General features: G+C 38.1%; 1 protein-coding gene across 1 annotated transcript in view; it reads left to right on the top strand.

Moving 5' to 3' along the window:
- The window catches only part of LOC150087120 (twitchin-like), a 3511780-nt gene that overhangs the window by 1958441 nt on the left and 1531044 nt on the right, over positions 1-22295 (top strand). The window contains 1 exon segment of the mRNA XM_090372971.1: positions 8099-8234. Within this exon segment, the coding sequence (XP_090229097.1) occupies positions 8099-8234 (136 nt within the window).

Below are 22295 nucleotides of genomic sequence, written 5' to 3'. Positions count from 1 at the left end.
CGGTAGCACTTGTTTCCTTATACCTTTTTCCCAGTAATTCATACACTTTAGCAGATTTGGATGATTTAGTTAATCAGCTGGCGCACCTTTCTGTATCTTGGGTTACTGGAATGGACATCACCCATTATGGGGTTCCTTGTACCTTGATAAGAGAAGTCAGTTAATTGAAAAATTTCTTAAAAGGCACAACTTAACATTATTAAACAATGGGACTTGCACATACATGTATCTTTCCTCAAGGTCAACTTCTGCGATTGATCTTTCAATTTGCTCGCGAAACCTCTTTCCGCTTATTGATTAGATGGTTACTGATAACCTTTGTAATAGTGATGACTTTCCAGTAATACGCATGCTGTCAATTAACTCTCCTCCTTAAACTGAAATAAAAACTGTTTGGAAATTTGACAAAGCTAACTGGAAGAAATATCAAAAACTGGCACATCTAGATATTCAGACCATTGAGACTCTCACCATTGACTCTGTGGTAACTTACATAACTCAGCAAATAATAGTAGCTGCAGAAATTGGCTTAGAAATCCATGAAAACCATGAAATCAATCCTTAAATCTCAGAAATCCATCCATGAAAATCCACTCACACCCAAAAATATGGTGGAATGAAGCCTGTAGCAATACCAAAAAAAAAAAAGAAGAATAGATACTTGAACTTATTCCGTAAATACCTAACCACAGCTAATCTCATACAGTTCAAGAAAGCTAGAACTAAAGCTCATCATATACAATGAATAAGCAAAAAAGAAACATGGTCCAGATATGCTTCCACTATAAACAGAACCACAGACATCAGAACTGTTTGAACTAAAGTTCGAAGAATTAACGAAAAATATCCTCCTATAACCACTCCGATAATACTTCTAAAAGGGAAAGAATTCTGCAATTCTCCTGAAATTGCGAATACATTAGGTGAAACATTTGAAACTCTCTCAGCTGTAACCACATTTGAGCCAAGCTTTCAGTCACATAAAGTACCATCAGAAAAATATAATCTCAACTTCAATACTTCACAACAGCTTCCATATAATGTACCCCTTACCATGGCAGAGATATGCAGTGCACTTGCAAGATCCAATAATAGTGCTATTGGTCCTGATGGAGTTTACTATGCCATGATATATCATTTGAGTGAATAATCCCAATCTGCTCTTCTAAAACTGTATAATAGAATCTTTGATGAAGATTACTACCCTACCAGCTGGTGTCATTCAATTGTATTAGCTTTCCCAAAACCAAGAAAGGACCATTCAGATCCTCCAGCAAATTACCGACTGAGAGCTTTAACCAATTGTATAGGAAAAATATTAGAAAAAATAATTAATGCCAGGTTGATATGGTTCCTAGAGAATGAAAACATTCCAAGTCAAAATCAATATGGATTTCGAAGAACCAGATCAACACTTGGCCTTTTGGTCAAAGCTGAAGGAAACATTCAAAATGCATTTCTCAGGGATGAGCACCTAGTGATGATATGTCTTGACATCGGAAAAGCTTTTGATACAACCTGGCGGTATGGGATTCTTCATGATCTCTATGAATCCGGCCTTCGATGTCATCTTCCGAAATTTATCCGGAACTTTTTGAGCAATAAGTCCTTTCAGGTACAATTTCACTCTGCTCTCTCGCAAACAGTTGTGCAAGAAGAAGAGGTCCCCAGGGTTCTGTACTTAGTACCACGGTCTTCTCCATCAGGATTAATTCAATTATCGAGTGTATTCCTGATACAGTTGAAACATATCTGTATGCCGACGATCTGGCAATCTCGTGCGACTCACAAAACATGCATTTCAATGAAAGGCAGTTTTGAGGCACAATTAGCAAGCTTGTTTAGTGGGCAAAAATAACGGATATAGACTTTCAAAACAAAAAAACAACAGCAATTCATTTTTGCTGTAAACGGAATTGGCATCCTGATCCAGATTTACAGCTTGAGTCTCATCCAATTACTTTTCAACAGAGTATTAGCTTTCTTGGACTAATTCTGGATAAAAAACTAAGTTTCTTAGACCATATTAAGCATATTCGTGCAACCTGTCTAAAGAAGCTGAATCTCCTCAGGGCAATTTTTGCTATGTCATGGGGGTGCAGATTAGTACATGATACTACATTTATACTGGTTGTTAATAAGATCCAGACTAGACTATGGATCTTCTGCATATGTCTTAGCTAGAGAAACTGCATTAAAATGGCTCAACCCAGTACATCACAATGCTCTCCAAATTGCACTGGGAGCTTTTTGTACATCACCAGTTCAGAGTCTCTATACCGAAGCACACAAACCAACTGTATTCCTTCGTCGGCATGCTCTGCTATTAAGCTATGCATCTAAAATCAGAAGTTTCCCACATCATCCTATAAGGCAGTATCTATTCACCTCAACATGGCATAATTTGTACCAAAATAAATCTTTTCAGAATAAACCATGTGGCATTAGATTACAAAACTTAACTGTGCTGGGAACTAAATATGAATAACATAATTCTAGATTTTAGCATGACTACACCACCATGGCAAATACCCTTGGCCAATGTTGACCACCTTTTCCAACAATGGGGATAGTATCCACTTCCAAATTTCAGTATTCAGCAAATCCATGCAACTCACTATTTTCAGATCTCTAGTTTTATCCAAATTTACACTGTTCCATAACAGTTAGTAAAGTTGGTGCAGCTGTAGTTCTACCAAACATTAAAATATCCCAGCAGCTCCCTTTGGAGTGCAGAACTTACACTGCAGAACTGTATGCTATCCTGATGGCTCTAGAGAATGTAAAACAGTATTTATATCCTCAAACCATCATTTACACCGATTCCTTAAGCGCTGCATCTACTCTTCAGTGTGAACTTACTTCCAGTCATCCGTTACTACAACAAATTCGAATCAAGTTAGTGCAGCTTCTTGCAAACAGGCAAAAAATAATTTTCTGTTGGATACCTGGGCATTCTGGAATCGTAAGAAATGAACAAGCAGACATGGCTGCCAAGAACACCAGTCACATAACATCAGACATCCAGATACCTTACACAGATTTCAAACACATCATACATAGCACTGTTAGAAAAAAATGGCTATCCATTTGGCAGGAGCAAAAAAAGAAATAAACTCTTTCAGATTTAAAATGATCAGAAGCAGTGGCTATCAAGCCTAAGAGAAAGGACAATAGAAAGGACGAAGTAGTACTTGCCAGATTGCGAATAGTACATACCCACCTAACTCATAGTTATTTACTCACTCAGGATGACCCTCCACTATGCAGCAACTGTCAAACTCGACTCACAGTAAATCACTTTATCATTGAATGCCCATTATACTTGAAAGAAAGACAAACAGCTTTCTCTTCACATCTATATTCCTCTAATAGATTTACCTTATGGCAGAGCCTCAGAGATTGACAAGATCATAATGATGTTTTTACCTTCCTGAGAATGATAAACAAATGTCATCTGATCTGAATCCTCTTTTTTAATATAACAATCATGTACCAAATAAGATTGTAATAAGTGCATTATGGCCCTTGCACCAATAAATCCAAAAAACAACAACAACTTAATCTCATCCAAATCATTCTCAGGAGTATTGATCTTAACTTTTCTCCTATTGCTTCTTCTTAAAGCAGGAGACCTACTGCGCAATGAACACAGTGATCCAACTGAACTTTCTTCTCCACCATAGCATTTCCGCCTTCGATGGCATGTTTTGATGGGATATTCAGACAATCTACGTGGTGTCAAAAGTGAAGTACCCTCATCATCCCTATCATTCTCACTATCCAATTCTGCCAACATGAAAGTGTTACCTGAGAGAACCCCTCCTCCTCCCATCCCATCATTTTCTCACCCCCACTTCTGGAGACCAAAACCTCAGAAGATTCTCTGCTTACACCCTTTGACAATTTTCTTGTGATATATTTTGATCCTGAAATTCCAGCTTACATTTAGAATTCCAGTTCTTCTTCAATTTACATGTGAAATTCGTCATCTTAGTGGTCTCTCTACCAACATTAGACTCCTTTTTTAAAAAATCCATAAAATCTGCAACATTCTCCAGGTCCACACCACAAATTTCTTCACACGTGAGACCACCTCCCGTGTGAATCTGACTCCATTTGACAAATTTTTTCTTTTTTTTTTTTAATAAATATATATATATATTCGGACCTTGATGTTGTCACAGACATTCTCTTAGATGTGCCAGACAAGCTGTACTTGCTACCTGGGAGTCTAAAACGCTGATGGAACTTATATTTGGGTGAAACTCAAGTCAAGTGGACCCAATTTCGGCAAAGTCTGGATGGTCTGTGACCACAAAATCCTCTGCTTGCACCTTCATGATGGTAGGACTGTTAGTAATCCTGGGTATAACCCCCATGCACAAGCACACTGTGGGTGACCACCCAGGTGTGCACCAACATAAGAAGGGGGTGAGGTGGGAAGCCCACACGACATGGAGAAATGCCACCCCTCTGTGTTACCAGGCAATGCTAGGTAGTAGATGACTCTCACAACTGGTGGAATTCCACCACTTTGCTTATTGGAGGCTTGAAGTGGAGGAATCCATGTTTAGTCTCCAGAGCTAAGTTCTGGTCGACCTTCCCCATCTCTTCCATCGTGCAGTATGACTGATGACTTTTTAAGTTATGATGGACATCATGGCGAGATCCAATCTTCCTTATATTTTGAGGGTACAGCTCTAAAATGCCGGCCGGGCACTAGTTAGTACACCGGACCAAACGTATTAGTAACTCTTTAGGAGGCTTCTGGATCAGCTAGTGTATAATCTTGACACCTCTACTCTGCCAGATAGTGACTGGAGGGAGTTTGAGTAGTGTGATTGTGGGGGGGGGTTGAATTGTCAAGGCCACGTTATGTCAAGGATCTGGATATATTCTTACCATGTGTACACCATATCCAAAAATTTCATTATTTCATACAGCATGTCCCCCCACTTTTTCTTACTATTGAATACACCATGAATTGTCAAACTAATAGAGTAAGCTTATCTGCAAAAAGATCTAAACCTCCCAAACACTTCCTAGTTCGTTTCACAAATATACGTGGTCTCAATTCTAATCTTGACGGTGTCCATTTCCACTTGCAGTCCGCCAAACATCATGTACCTTTTTTGACAGAATCTCAGTTATCGGTTAATTCAGCTACTGCTCATCTCAGTTACCCAAATTATTCACTGTATAATTCCTTTCATCTCAAAGGCGGTACTTTTGCATATGTCCATTCTGATATTCCCTGTCAGAGTGTTGGTAATTTGGAATCTCCTCTTTTTGATCTTCTCTGGCTTAAAATCTCTCTACCTCCAACACGCTCCATTCAATGCCTTCTGTGGTCTTCCGTCACGCAAATTATCAGAAGGATTTTGACGAATGATGATGCTAAGAAAGCTCCAGGTCCTGATGGTATTTCTCCACTTGTTCTCAAAACCTGTGCTCCTGAACTTATTCCTATTCTTTGCCGCCTTTTTTTACTTTCTTATTCCAAAGGTGTTTTTCCTTCTGCTTGGAAATTTGATCATATCCAGCCAGTTCCTAAAATGAGTGACAAATCCCTCCCATCCAATTATCGTCCCATTGCAATTAGTAGAACTAATTGCAATGGGACGAAAAGACGATAAAGTAATGGAGAAATCAATTAACCGCCAGCTCTTAAACTACCTAGTAACCTTCCATCTGATCAACGATCGCCAGTATGGATTCCATCATTTTAGGAACTGGCTGATCATATCCAGCCAGTTCCTAAAATGAGTGACAAATCCCTCCCATCCAATTATCGTCCCATTGCAATTAGTAGAACTAATTGCAATGGGACGAAAAGACGATAAAGTAATGGAGAAATCAATTAACCGCCAGCTCTTAAACTACCTAGTAACCTTCCATCTGATCAACGATCGCCAGTATGGATTCCATCAGTGTCGATCCACTGGTGATATTCTGTCTTATGTTACCCATTTATGGACAAATTTAATGGAAACCTTCGGTGAAACCCAAGAAGTTGCTCTTGACATCTCAAAGGCTTTCAGTCATGTTTGGCATAAAGGTCTTGTTAACAAGCTTCCATCTTATGGTTTGCCAACTGTTTTTTGTAATTGGTTATCCAGTTTTCTCTCTGATCGCTCACTGAGGGTAATGGTGGATGACTCTCTGTCTTCTAACTTCTCCAGTAATGCTGGTGTCCCCCAAGGATCTGTTCTTTTCCTGTTGTATATTGATGACCTTCTTCCATTGACTGGAAATTCTATGCATAGTTTTGATAGCACAATGCATTCCACTTTCCATTTTGTGAAACCTTGCCCTGCTCAATCAGCTTCAACTTCTCGAATATCCACTACCAATTCCTTAAATGCTGATCTCCAGGTAATTCTCCAGTTGGGCAAAGACAACTTAGTTGATTTCAATCCTTCTAAAACTCAGTCTTGTCTTATATCTCACAAAAATGATTCTTCTGCTCCTATGCTTATCTTTGGTGACACTCTGATTTCTAGGCAAGTTGATATATTTCTTTTGGGGATTACCCTGAATGTTAGAAAAATATTAAGAAGGAGACAAAATAACTTTATAGGACATGCATTGAGAAGAAAAAGCATGTAGAGGAAAGGGAATGGGAGGTAGATGGGCGGGAAGAGAACTGTTCGGAGAAGGAGAATTGGAATGATGGATTGAATGAAAAGAGGAAATTATACAGGAATTTAAAATATAGCACAAGATAGAGAAGCATGGTGCCAATGGATCCTTAAATCTGCTTGAGGGCAGAGAACTTGAAGAAAAAGATTTTATAACTGCAAAAAATAAATATGAAACACAGATCCAGATAAGCAACTTAATGTGTCTGCAACTTCATGTTCTGTATTTATTTCAAATGAATTATTTTCCTGCTGTGTTGAAAGTCGCGTTGATCATCTGATTGTATATAACCAGTCAGATGACCACTGTGACTTCTGTATATGTGGGACAGGCAGTTGGTTATTTAAGAGTAATGTTGCAGAATGGTAATCCATTTGGCTCTTAATTCATGCTTAGCAACAGCACTAATTGACTCAATTGTCAGAGGTGCGAACAATGCGCTCCCAGTAAAGTCTCATAATCTGTTCATTATAGGGAAATTTTCTTCGTTCTACTGAAACTATTATAAATGTAGTTATCCCGGGGGGGATTTTAAAAAATTGCTAAATAGAAAATTTCTCTATAAAGAAGTCTGTTAAACAGAGGTCTGATTTGCACATGTCAAAAAATTTTTGGTGCCCTCCTGAACTGCTGCCCGTAAGCAACACTTACCTCACTTACCCACTTGTGGCGGTTCTGCTTCTTGTGTTGTAACTGTGGTTGATGAAAACGAACACAATATTGTCACACTTCAAAGTGAGGATGAACAATCGCAGCCTTTTGTTCCCCAAAAATCTGAAGTGAAGAAACAGGAACCAACTAATAAAAGACCAAAATGAAAGTATGATGACAGTTATTTGGATTTCAGCTTTACATATGTTAAAAATAAAGATGCTCCTGATGCACAGTGCATCACATGTAATAAAATATTAGCAAACATTTCTTTGGCTCCTGCTAAACTTGTGTTCCATTAATATATTGTGAGATGAAAAGTGTTCCATGACTGAAAAAGTTTGGGAAATGCTGTCCTAGATAATAATGAATGTGTTTCAGATATCCTCAGCTTCTTGAAAACAATCAACATTTAGCACATACTGTAAATAACAATGATATTATAATGTGCCTAACCACAGAATAAATATTTCACCTTCATATTTTTTAACTAGTTCCTGTACAGGGAATGTAATATACCAAATGATCTAGTGCACTATGATCTCCATTGTCAGTATGCCAGTAAACACCAATACAGTCCTCCAGCCAATCAGATTTCTGTATAGGTAGTCATGTTGTGTTTTTAATCAAAAATATATTTGAGGGGAGGCATTTTTATGCTTGCATGAAATATTTCTGAATAATCACATTAATTCAATTTCTGTTATTTGTTTGTGTGCTTTTTTTATCAGTTGCATGCTTAAATTATTACGATTAAAGTATTTTTATTTAATTCATAAAGTTGGTATTTCTATTCTCATAGATCAACCTGGAAAGCCTGGAAATCCAGAAATTGAAGATTATGATAAGGACTTCGTAAAATTAAAATGGACTCCACCAGAAAGTGATGGTGGTGCACCAATAACAAGTTATGTCATTGAAAAAAAAGATAAACTAAGGCAAGTTTCCTATGGATCAGATCTAGTAGTGTGTCAGTTACTGAAAACACACACACACACACACACACACACACACACACACACACACACACACACACACACACACACACACACACACACACACACACACAGTCTTGTAAAACATGTAAAATATTATTTTGACTCAGGGTATACATAAAGACCTACCTTAAAACCTCAGCTATGTCATTGTGTATACCTTGAGTCAAAATATTATGCAACTGCCCTGGAGGGCAAAATTATTAGGGCATTGCCCTTTATTTCAGTCATACTTTATTCTGCAATCCTTATATATTTTATTCTGTATTCTTTATATACTGCCAATTATAAGTAGAATACATGGAATGTCACATCGTTTGGGACTAGCATTATTTGATATCTAAACCATAATTATCTGTGTTTTTCTGCAGTAAGCTCCAAAATTACATTGTAATAATATATATTATTATAGATAATAATCTGTAACTAGCTGTGTTGCCTATTTTTTGGCCTTGCTATAACTGGTGAAACAATCAACAGCTAATTATGGTTTAGAACTTTAGATATTTCAAATATTGCCAGCCACTGGCAGTGTGCTATTTATAATTGACAAATATGCAATTATATATATTTTGTATACTATATATAATTATATATAATTTTTAATAATTTTGTAATTTTCTCACCTATGGTGTTTAAGCTTTATTTTGAAATTATTATTTTTTAGCCATAGTAATTTATTCCTGCCATCTAGCTTAAACAAATATGTGCTGTCTGTGTGCATCTGTGCATATTGTATATATTTTAATTTAAATATATTTTAAAATATGTTTTCAGTCCTATATTTATCATCCATAAATGAATAGTGCCAGCTAGTATTATAGTAAAACCATAATAACTAATAGATAGTGATATCTAACACTGGACCATAAAATAATGAGATAGCATGCATGGTTTTACTATAATACTGGTTAGTGTTGTTCTGATTTAGGGATGTTAAATGAAAATGTTATTTCTCCATTTACATTAAATTGTGTACATTAATAGCATGATGTTTAATTGTAACAATGACATAAGGGGTTATTAATAGAATAGATGGCCTTATAAATAAATTCAAAAGCTGTGTCTACATTATATATACACTCTAAAAACACACACACACACACACACACACTCTCTCTCTCTCTCTCTCTCTCTCTCTCTCTCTCTCTCTCTCTCTCTCTCTCTCTCTCTCTCTCTCTCTCTCTCAGTCCTCCAATATGTAGTTGGCAACATACAAGTTTAATGCATTAAAACTAACAGTGTATGTGTAAAACTAACATCCCATGTCAGAACATGCTCTCAAAGTTATCATACCTACAACGTTGTTAGTTGCTTGATTGACTGTATAAAACAGTCCAGTCGCTGGCCTGCTTTATACAATCAATCAAATGTTATCATGTTGGTTCCATTTTCCAATTGCTGTGTTAGTGAACATGCCATGATCAGATTTTTGTAGTCAGAAGGAATCAAATACTCCCATATTCACAAAAGAATGTCAGTAAAATATGAAATAAAAAGTGTTTTAGTCTAACAAAATTATATGAATGGATAGAAATATTTAAAAATAGCAGAACAGGTGTGGATAATGACCTTTTGGGCTCTGCATTAGAAGTAAACGGTGCTGTCTGAATTAGTTCCTTCATTAGGAGAGAGAGAGTTGGATTACTGTTCCTTCTATTGCCGGAACAAAGTTAGATATCATCTATAGGCCTGTGTATTTGGATGTACATGACATCCTCAAATATTGCAAAGTTTATGATTGGCCCCCAAACCTGTCCCAATTTGGGGGAGGAGAACATTCTTGTAGCAAATTGTTATGTGAGATTAAAATGGATCTTTTTCCAGCACATCCATCTGCTGAGGAAAGTGTGCAAAAGGGCTCAACATTCTTCATGGGGCGCTGACTGATGTATCGTACTATACTTTTGTCCAATCTAAACATGACTATGGTACCCAGGTTTATGCTTCCGCTAGAGACAGTGCACTTCATGGGCTAGATTCTATCCCCCATTAGGCCATCTGCAATTCTACTTTTGCACTTCATACATCTTCTGTTCAAAGTCTCAATGTTGAAATAAATGAGATATCTTTTTCTCTTCAATGCAAGCAATTATTCTTGTAGTATGCTCTTATGTTGAAATCCCTCGCTAACCTTCCTATGTGGACAACAGTTTTTGAGCTGATGGGAAAGTCAGTATTACACCAGCCATACTGCCAATTGACCCTTTGGTATTCAGATCTGATGCCTATTAGCTGATGTCAGTTTTACTGTAAATAATATTGCCTTATCATCTAGGGAATTCCTCCCACCCTGGCATCTCATACCCAACATCTTGCTTCTCCTTCAAGATCATGGGAAAGGGTGCCACACCTCATTTTACTTGCAAGCCATTGAAAGCCTTAAACACCTCAATCAAATCATCTCTCAGGTGCCTAGTCTCCAGACACTGCATTTTTGTAGAAGTGAAGCCTTTCTCATTGCCCTTCTCTGCACTCATTCCAGCAGCTCTATAACCTTTCTAAAATGAGGCCTCCAGACCTGTATGCAGTACTCAGGATGTGCCTTGACCATGCAATGGGACAATGACCTTTTCATCCCTGCTAGAAAAATTCCTGTATATCATTCACAAAACACCATGCACTGTCCTGGCAACCTATCTGCATTGCTCAGAGAACTTCATATCTGACTGCAAAATAGGTTTTTTTTTTCATTTTCCATTACATTCAGTCTAGTACCGCACAGATGGTACATTACTGTGGGGTTACTGCTACCCATGCACTGTCCTTTGCATTTATTAATGTCAAACTTCAATTGCCTTTTCTCCACCCACCTGCCTAACTTTTCTAGATCCTGTTGCAGTAGCAGTCATGCTGTCATTAACCACCAACCTTTGTATCATCTACTAACTTGGATATTAAGCCTGATATGCCTTCATCAATATCATTGATAAATACAGCCATATTTATCAATGATAAATATGGCTGTATTTATCAATGGACATTGTATTTATCAACAATGGGCCCAATCCCCAACTAAGCCCTGGGGGACTCCTCTAATAACATCCATGTAGAGCAGTATCCATTGATTACACTCTCTGTCCTCTTCCACTCAACCGTCCCTTTATCCATAACAGAAGCGCTGAAAGGAGCAAAGATGTACTATACCAATACTGACTCTTGCGGGATCAATGCCCCATCACATTCTAGAGAGCAGGAAGATCACAACCCATCCTATGCTAAGAGAAAAAAGAAGGATACAGACCAGAATATCTGGCCTCACCTCCTTACAATACATTCCTTGACTGACCAGCCAGTCAGCAAGCTTTCTCCTTTTCTGATTGAGAAATGTTTAGAGAATGCTGCTGGCTCACCAAAAATGGTTTGCAGACTAAATTCAGGTGACCTACTTGTTGAAACAACACAACCCAAGCACTCTGACAAGTTACTTAAATTGAAAACACTTGGAGGAACTCCCATAGAAGTGTCACCTCATGCCACCTTAAACTACTCAAAAGGAGTTACAACAGAATGGGATCTTCTACATGTATCCAAGGAAGAAATTAAACAAGAACTCTCAGACCAAAATGTTATTCAGGTTAAGAGAATCCTAATTAAAAAGGATGATTAATTACTTCCTACCAGAAACATCATACTAACTTACAACTTGCCAAATCTACCAACTTCTGTAAAGGCCCGATACTTGAACTGTCATGTCCTACCATATATACCAAACCCTATCAGATGCTACAAATGTCAGAAATTTGGGCATTCACAGGCAGTATGTCGAGGGACTGCTGTATGTGCTTCATGTGGATCTAAAGATCATATCCATACTGAATGTTCTGCACAATCCTTACAATGTCCAAACTGTAGAGGCAATCATTCATTCAGCTTACTCCAATCATTCAGCTTACTCCAAAGACTGTGAAACATGTAAAAAAGAAAAAATGATTCAGAAGTACAAAACCGAGCATAACGTTTCCTATCTTGAAGCAAAGAAACAAATATCACCAATTACAGTAACACGCTCATATGCAGCAATTGTCCAACAGCATAAACATATAACTGCTGTTACCACCGTGGTGGTGGTAACTGCAGTTCAAATTAAATACAGTTCTGCCAAACATCTCTATATTTGATTGGTCTCGCTCAATCCTAGCTCCATCAGCAAAATCACTCGCAACACCAACTTCCAATCAAGCCATCAATACACCTGTTACAATTCTGCCAAACATGCCTTCCATGTCGCAGCCGACTAAAGACTCACCAAATGCAGATGACAAACTCTCTGTCCATGATCATATGGATACATATGAAAAAGAAGTCTCAGAGGAACCATTTTTCCCCAGAAAAGAGAAAAAGCCTGAGTGATCCAAGAAGACCCCCCCCATTCGTAAAAAGACAGATACAAATACAAAGCCAATATAATGTGCACAATAATACAGTGAAATTGTCGAGGTTTCCACAGTAACATTGATGACATTCGTGATCTAATTGATAAATATCATCCGGTAGGTGTCTGCCTTCAAGAAACTAACCTAACTCCACAAGTAAACACAGCAGTGAACCGTTATGGTACCTATAGACAAGACTGATTCCCTTCCAGTGGAGCTCATGGTGGAGTGGCAATTTTAATCGACTCCAGAATTCCGTGTAAACGCCTACAACTACAAACATCTTTGGAAGCAGTTGCAGTACGAGTCTCAATCCAGTTTACATTCTCGCTGGTCTCACTTTACCTTCCCACAAATCAAGAGTATGCATATTCAGATCAAGAAGCATTAGTAACCCAGCTACCACCTCCAGTCTGTATCATGGGAGATTTAAATGGACACCATCCCCTGTGCTGATCTCGCCACCAAGACAAACATGGTAAATTGATTGAAAAATTATTGGAAGAGCAAAATCTCTCACTACTTAATACTGGAGTTGAGACATACATCCATTTTCCCACTGGAACAGCCTCTGAAGTTAACATTTCCATATGTTCACCTGTCCTATATCCACTGATTGCATGGACAATCTTGAATAATCTTCTTAATAGTAACCATTTCCCTGTGGTCTGCAAAATATTAACAAATGACGTTACACATCACGATGGCCAAACAAGATGGAGATTCCATAAAGCTGACTGGACAAAATATAAAACAATTGCAGCAATAGATGAACAAATAATCACCACTCAGCCTATAGACAATGCTACAGCTCATCTCACAAACCAAATTTTAATAGCAGCTGAAGCTACAGTACCTCAGTCATCTGGAAAATATCATAAACATGCCACAGTGTTGCGGAATTAAGAATGCAGTATAGCCAAGAGAAAGAAGAATATGGCTTGGAATCTCTTCCAAAAGTATCCCATCTCCATCAACCTCATAAATTTTAAAAAAGCTAGAGCCAGATATATCCAGCATAGAAGTAGAAAGGAATAATGGATATGTTTTGCCTCCACAATTAACAAAAATACAGATACCCGTGTTATATGGAACAAAATCAGAAAACTCAATGGGAAATTTCTTTCAGTTCTAACTCCTCTAATAATCTGGAATGCACAGGAGATCACTAACTCCAAGGAAATCGCAAACATACTTGCAACTACTTTTGCAAATATATCAGTAGTATCAGCATATATCCCATCCTTTTGGAAAACGAAAACTGTAGCTGAAAAATATAGACTAAACTTTAATACCAGCCAACAACTCCCATATAACCAGCCTTTCAACACAGAAGAATTGCAAAAAGCTCTGGTTAAGTCTAGGAAGTGTGCAGCAGGACCTGATGGCATTCACTATGAAATGATCCAACAACTTAATCAAAAATCTCTAAAGGCATTACTTATACTATATAATAGAATTTATATGGAAAACTACTATCCAAACTCCTGGCGTCACTCCCTTGTAATTGCCTTTCCTAAACCTGGCAAAGATCATATGATCCCCACAAATTATTGTGGTTAGAGAATTATCGCAAAAAGCTCTAACAAGAGCTCTTACAGGTTAGAGAATTATTGCAAAAAGCTCTAACAAGAGCTTTTTGCGATAATTCTCTAACCAATAGTTCTAACCAATACTCCTTGGGAAAATCCTCGAGAAAATGGTGAACAACCAATTAACCTGGTTCTTGAAACATATAATGTACTTAACGTAAATCAATATGGCTTTTGTGAAAATAGATCATCTCTGGACCCCATGATAAAAGCAGAGGCAAATATCTGCAATGCTTTTTTAAAGAATGAGCATCTAATTATGATCAGTCTTGACATAGAAAAGGCCTTCTACACTACCTGGCGATATGGCATTCTGAATGACCTCCACAACATTGGTTTGCGAAGCCATTTACCAATCTTGGTAAAAAAAATTCTGAAGCTCAGAACCTTCCAAGTAAAATATCAAAACAATCTGTCACAAATATACTCAGGAAGAAGGAGTTCCTCAGGGTTCAGTGCTGAGTGCAACTTTGTTTGCAATCAAAATAAATTCTATTACAAAAGACCTGCCAAAAACAGTTGAAACATTCCTTTATGCAGATGACATTACTATTTTGTGCCATTCACAAAACATGAACATGATTGAAAGGCAGTTACAAAGCACAGTGATAAAAATAGAATTGTGGACTGAAAACAATGGCTACAGAATATCACAACAAAAAACAATGGCCATACATTTCTGTAGAAAGCGAAAAATGCACCCAGATCCAGAAATAAGACTAGAAAACCAGCTGATACCTCTAGCAAATAGTATACGTTTCCTTGTGATTCTCGATAAAAAACTTAACTTTTTGGAACATATCAAATTTAAATTTGATATGTTCCAAACCTGTCGAAAAAAACTAAATATTCTCAGAGTTCTTTCTGCAATGAAGTGGGGAGATGATCGGTTCACACTACGTCACCTATACCGTGCTATAATCAGATCAAGACTAGACTATGGAGCCCCTGTGTATAGCTTGTGTAGACCGTGTCATCAAATGGCTTGATTCCATACATCATAGTGCCTTACAAATTTCCTTAGGGGCATACAGAACATCACCTGTACAAAGCTTATATTCAGAGACCCATGAGCCTTCACTGTATCTCCGGAGGCAAATGCTGCTATTAAACTATGCTATTAAAATCCGAAATCTTCCTCATCATTCTACTTGGCAGCATCTCTTCAGGTTACAGTGGAAGATCCTCTACAGCAATAAACCCACAGTAAATAAACCAGCTGGAATACAACTAAAAGAAATAGTTTCAAAATGGGGCCTAAGCTTTGACAATGTACATGGGGATAATAGCATAAGTATTCCACCATGGACACTTTCACGCCTAACTGTGACACTTATTTTCAACAGTGGGGAAAAAGCACTGTGGCAAATGTTAACATAAAACAGATGCATGCAGCCCACTCATCACAGTTCTCTGAATATCTTTAAATATATACAGATGAGTTTAAAACAGATACGCGAGTTGGTGCTGAGTGGTCTTTCCACACACTGTTATCTCACAGCAACTCCCAAACTAGTGCAGTAGCTATTCTGCTGAGCTATTTGCCCTACTAATGGCCTTAAAATACATTGCATCTTCTCCTCTTCTGAAACATCTCATATACACAGATTCACTGAGTGCGATACATGCTCTCCAACAAAAGCAAACTCCATCACATCCCATTCTTTACCAGATACAAGCTCATTTCGTGAAGCTCAAAAGCAAAAGAAGGAAAGTAAATTTCTGTTGGATCCCAGGACATGCAGGCATTGAAGGTAATGAAAGTGTTGATCGAGCAGCAAAGAATCCTACAAATACAAACCTAAGGCTTTACAAAGTTCCACAATCCGATTACAGACCTATCATAAAACAAATTCTCCAAACTCAGTGGTCACAAATGTGGCAAAATGAATCAAACAATAAACTGTTTCAAATAAAACATGAACTTCAGCCATGGAATTTGAATCTTCATAAGAATCGGCACGAAGAAGTCATTTTAACCAGACTGTGCATTGGACATACATATCTCACACTTTTACTTACTCACGAAAGCAAATCCTCCAGAATGTCTTCACTGTTCTTATCAACTCACTGTAAAACATTTCCTTATAGAATGTCCACAATACCACATGGCACGACAATCAGCCTTCCATTTCCCTAAAAATATTCAGGATTCCCTGACTTTATCACAAATCCAAGGTGATAACTCCAATATTAAAAATATATTTACTTATTTAAAACTAATAAGATATTTTAGCCAGACGTAAACCATAATTAAGAAACATCAACTTCATTGTCACATAATACTAATAGATAGGCGCAATATGGCGAAAGTTGCTTTTGCACCAAAAAATCCAACGACAACCAACCAACCATAACAGAAACATGCCCTTAATTCCCCGGTGTTCCAATTTGTACAGTAGTTTTTTTTATGTGCAACAGTATAAAAAACTTTCCTGAAATCCAAGTAAAAAGTAAAGTGCAGCCATTATCAACCCACTGCAGGATGGAAGCCTCCTCAACAATTCATGCTGAGGGAAATGGACCATAATCTGCCACACTAGTCCAGTGCAGGGTGGCAGATCGACCATATTCAGCAGTCAGGGGCTTGAACCCCGGTCTACTCAAAGAGCGTGTGCTACTGCACTCCCGCTCCTGCCCACTCGGCTACAGAAAAGTGAAAACTCAACAATGAGAATCCACCACTATATTCAACATTTGCAATTACCAAAATCAAGGATCACAAGCCCAATCTCACAGTTTAATTCTGAATGGGTTACTAAAATATCCCGGGAATTTATCCTGAGATAAGTTAGAACCTCCCTCACCCAAGTTAAAAGGGCGAGGGTCCTAGGAGCTTAGCTCGCAAGGGCACAGAAATGCTTATTCCAATTTTTCCTCTGTTCCTTCACTACTAAGTTCACCCATTTAGCCAGTTCAGGGGATTCACCCATAACTGCCTGCCCCAGACCAACGAGGCTAAACTGTGTAACAAGTCAGTGAAAAATCAGAAAAGTGAACATAACAGTGAAACTAAGCAACACAATTATCACAATTCTCTAAAATATGCAAGATTACTCACTAACAAACAGTCCCCAGATTTAGCCCCTGGTACAGAAAGGACATTACATTTTTTTTTTTTTTTTACATTTTTATTAAAAAGCGGCCCCTAGCCAGAAACTGGTAAATCTGCTATATACATACATACATACATACATATTATATTATATATAGATGATATACAGATTCAAAGTCATGTTAATTAGAATGTCATAAAGTGAAATGAACATATAACATGTCCAGATACAGAAAGGACAGACAGAATAGGAGGAGAGGAAAGAGTTATGCTCTTAGTTAAGGTGCATCTTTAATCTAAGGTAGTGCATCCAGTTGATATGGATGCCTATTGTAATGTTGAGTCAGTTTGATGTGAATAAGCACTGGGAAAACAAAAATTAGAGTAGGAGTAAGTTATAGGCCTAATGATTGTGGTGAGTACAATGAGCAGTAAAAGGACCATTCTGACCCAACAAATTACTGACCTGTTACTTTTACTAGCTGTTTGGGAAAATCATTAGAAAAAATAATTAGCACCAAGTTGAAATGGTTCCCAGAGACTGAAAACATTCTAACTCAAAATCAATAGGTTGCATGTTGATCACTAGATCAACATGCAACCTATTGATTTTGAGTTAGAATGCAACCTCCTGGCCAAAGCTGAAGGAAACGTTTGAAATGCATTTCTTTGGAACGAACACTTAGTGATAGTATTAGCAATAGCCACATACTGCAAGGAAGCCTATGGCTTATGCTGCACCAGCCAAAAAAAAAAATAATAATAATAAATAATAATAATAAGTAAATAAATTAAAATAAAAAAATAATAATAATAAGAAGAAAATTAAAAAATATAATTAATATGAGAAAAGGAAATAGACAACATATGCATTTCCCTCCTCCCTTTAGGTAATTATCCAGTCTTGACATTAACATTGAAAAATCTTTCGATGTCTTGTCATTAAAAAAGCTTTCCCCACAACCTGGTGATATGGGATTCTCATGACCTCTGTGAATCTGGTCTTCGATGTTATCTTCCAAAATTTATCTGGAACATTTTAACAATAGATCTTTCAGATATGTTTTTACTCAGCTCTGTTCCAACCATTTGTGCAAGAAGAAGGAGTCCCCCAGGGTTCTGTGCTTACTGCTATGCTCTTTTCCATTATGTTCAATTCTATTTCTGTTACCAAATGTATCCCTGACATAGTTGAAACATCTATATGCTGATGATCTGGCAATCTCATGCCACTCTCAAAACTGTCTAATTGAAAGACAGCTTCAAGGCGTATTCATACAACCTGTCTAAAGAAGCTTAGTGTATTTAGGGCAATTTCTGCTATGTCATGGGGTGCAGATCGGTACATTAGCATTAGCATTAGTGGAGGCATTTGATGCAAGAAAGCAAGCTTATGCAGCATCAGCCAAAAAAAATAAATAAATAAAAAAATAAAAAATAATAAATAAATAAAAAATAACCACTTACACTTCACCCCTCTGTTCGTTCGAAATACCTGTCCAGCTGAGCCTTAAACTTATTTAGGCTATCAACTTCCAGGACAAGGGATGGAAGTCTGTTCCACCAACCAACCACCCGCTGGCTAAAGGCAAATTTCCTCACGTCTATCCTACATCTGTCTTTCCTCAATTTGAATTTATGCCCTCTCAGGTGATTATTCTGAGCAAGAGGAAGAATCCCATCAGCATTGAGCATGCTCAAACCATTCAAGGCTTTATACACCTCTATCAGATCACCTCGCTGGTGCCTAGTCTCCAGACACTGTAATTTGCAAAACTTAAGCCTTTCTTCGTAAGAGCACTCCTTTGTTCCATTCACCAATCTTGTTGCCCTTCTCTGTACTCGTTCCAGCATCTCTACATCCTTCTTGAAATGAGGCCTCCAGACCTGTATACAGTACTCTAGGTGTGGCCTGACCATTGCCTTATACAAGGGAATAATCACCTCCTTATCCCTGCTAGAAAAATTCCTATATATCATTGACAATACACCATGAGCTACTCTTGCAACCCATCTGCACTGCTCAGAAAACTTCATATCCGCCTGCACAACCACCCCCAGGTCCCTTTCATTCTCTACCACTGTCAGTGTAGTACCACAGAGTTGATACGTTGCTCTAGGGTTGCTGTTTCCCATATGTAGTACTTTACATTTGTCAATGTTAAACTTCATTTGCCACCTCTCAGCCCATCTGCTCAACCTTTCCAGATCCTGTTGCAGTAGCATAGTGTCAGTAGTGTCCTTCTGCCAATCTTCGTATCATCTGCAAACTTGGACATTAAGCTTGATATACCATCATCAATATCATTTATAAATACAGAAAACAATAATGGACCCAATACTGAACTCTGAGGGACTCCACTAATAACATTAGTCCACGATGAGCAGTGTCCATTGATTACCACTCTCTGTCTTCTCCATCTCAACCACCCCTTTATCCATAGCAGCAATTTGCCTCCAGTGCCACACTGCTCCAATTTGTGCAGCAGTCTTCCATGTGCAACAGTATCAAAAGCCTTTCTAAGATCCAAGTATATAATATCAAAGTTATTCCCTGCATCCAGTTCTTTTGTGACTGCATCATAGTATCCAATCAAATTGGTCAGGCAAGACTTCCCCTTAAAAAAACCATGCTGTGTCTGAGCTATAACTGAAGTCTTGTCTAGATGATCCTGCAGTGCTTCTTTAACCAGTGCCTCCATTAATTTTCTGGGAACAGAAGTTAAACTAACAGGTCTATAATTACTTGTGTCGCCCTTTGATCCTCCTTTGTGAATTGGGGCCACATCTGCACATCTCCAGTCCACGGGTACCTCCCCTGAGTCCAAGGAATCTCTCATAATTATGGCTAAGGGTTTGCTTACCTCCTTTAATATAACTGGATAGATCCCATCCACCCCAGGTGCCTTTCTTGTATTTATCTTCAACAATTTCTCCTCCACTTTACTCCCAGTTATTTCAAGATTCTCTAGCTTACTGCCAGATTTGAATACACCTCTGGCATTCCCCTCGCTGAATAACTCCTCATGTGTGAATGTCGATGCGAAATATTCATTTAGTTTGTTAGCTACCTGAGCAAGATCATCAACAGTTGACCCATCGATATCTAGTGGACCAATCTGATTCATCCCCTTCCTTCTAGAGTTTACATAAGTAAAGAACTCTTTGCTGTTTTTCTTTGCATCCCTTACCAAAGATTTCTCGTAATCTGCCTTTGCCTGCCTAACCTCCTTTGTAACTTGGTTACAGATCAACTTGTATCTATCATAGGCTTCTGTGTCACGTGTTAATTTGTATGTATCCCATGCATTTTTCTTCTCTGCCATATGTCTCATTAGTTCATCTGACATCCACTTAAGCCTAAACCTTGAACAATATTTCTTAGTTGGTATGTAAAGCCTAGTAGCTTCCAAGATAAGTTCTTTGAGTGCTTCCCATTTTGAATTTGCTGTTGGTAACATCATCAGTTGGTCCCACTGTATAGAATTTAAATACTGTCTCAGTCCATTGTAGTCGCCTTTACGAAAGCAATAACCCTTCCCTTTACCCCTAATGGTAGTTACCTCTTTGAGTAAATCCCACTTCAGCACACTGTGATCACTGCCACCTAGTGGTTCATTTACCTGCAGATTCTTAATGCATGAAGAATCACTACTGATAATCAAATCAAGAGTATTACTCCCTCTAGTTGCCTCCCGAACATGCTGATGTAGAAAACAATCATCCAATAAATCCACAAAAGCCTTGCTAGTGTGTGAGTAACCAGCCCCCAAATTCCAGTCAATATCTGGGAAATTAAAATCCCCCATTATAAGACTCTCTGATTTACTGGCCCACTCTATTTCCCTGTAAAATTTCTTATTATACTCATCAGAGTCATTAGGCCTATAGCACACTCCTACTCTCAATTTTGATCTCCCACTGCTTATGTCACACCAAACTGACTCGACACTGCACTGTCGAGCAATGTCGACTGGCTTCACTTCCTTGGATTTTATGTATTTCTTAACTAATAGCATAACCGCTCCTCCCTCCTATCCTGTCTATCCCTTCTGTAGACATTGTACTCCCCAAATTCCAGTTCTGCACTCCTTATATCTGTGTGACACCACATCTCTGAAATCCCCACAATATCTGCTTTTGGTGTTTTGAGCAATACCTCAAATTCATCAAATTTATTTACTAAACTCCTAGCATTGGTGTACACGATAGTATACATGCACCTGTTCTTTTTCTTAGCTACCCTAACACAACCCATGTGTTAATTGTACCCCAATGATTCCCAGCAATCTCTGAAATATCCTGCATCTTATTTTCCAGGCTGCGGCTCATTCCAATAGAAGCAGTGCAAGAATCACTTTCACCTGTGCCAGTGGCTACTGTTAATCTATTAGTCCTTGTATCCTCCCAATCTAGCAGTTTTTCGACCCACCTAACACTGCCTCAATAGCATCAGCAAACATTCTTGCACCCTTTCTATTTAAGTGTGTCCCATCCCTGTAGAAGCAGTCTCTCCTGTTAACAAGTAAAACTCTCCTACACTTATACCAGTTTTAATTAGATCTAGCCTAGACTGTGAGTTTCCTGTGTATGCCGTAGCCAGAGAAAGTGTATTAAAATGGTTTGACCCTGTACATCACAATGCTCTCTGAATTGCACCAGAAACTTTTTATACATTGCCAATTTAGAGTCTCTATACAGAAGCACATGAATCATCTCTATTCCTTGGCCCTGAGTGCCAAGTGATATTAGAGACCACTGCACCTTTTCATAGTGATTATCTGGTATGCTTTACTGTAAATACGTTTCTCCTGAGTTTCACAAGTCCGTTAACTCTTGAGTATCAGAATTAAATAGACCTATTCAAATAATATAATCTAGAAAGGAAAGCATCTTTCTTTAACCCCGTTTTTATTTTTAGTTGATACTAACCTTCTCTTCACTTGGGTAACTAGGTGGCACTGCTCTTGCCTCCAGGTGT

The sequence above is a fragment of the Mastigoproctus giganteus genome, chromosome 4, assembly GCF_048544385.1.
Source record: "Mastigoproctus giganteus isolate SK-2022 chromosome 4, ASM4854438v1, whole genome shotgun sequence".
Classification (NCBI taxonomy): Eukaryota; Metazoa; Arthropoda; class Arachnida; order Uropygi; family Thelyphonidae; genus Mastigoproctus; species Mastigoproctus giganteus.
Note: the sequence above shows the minus strand (reverse complement) of the source record. Positions and strands in the feature narration are given on the sequence as shown.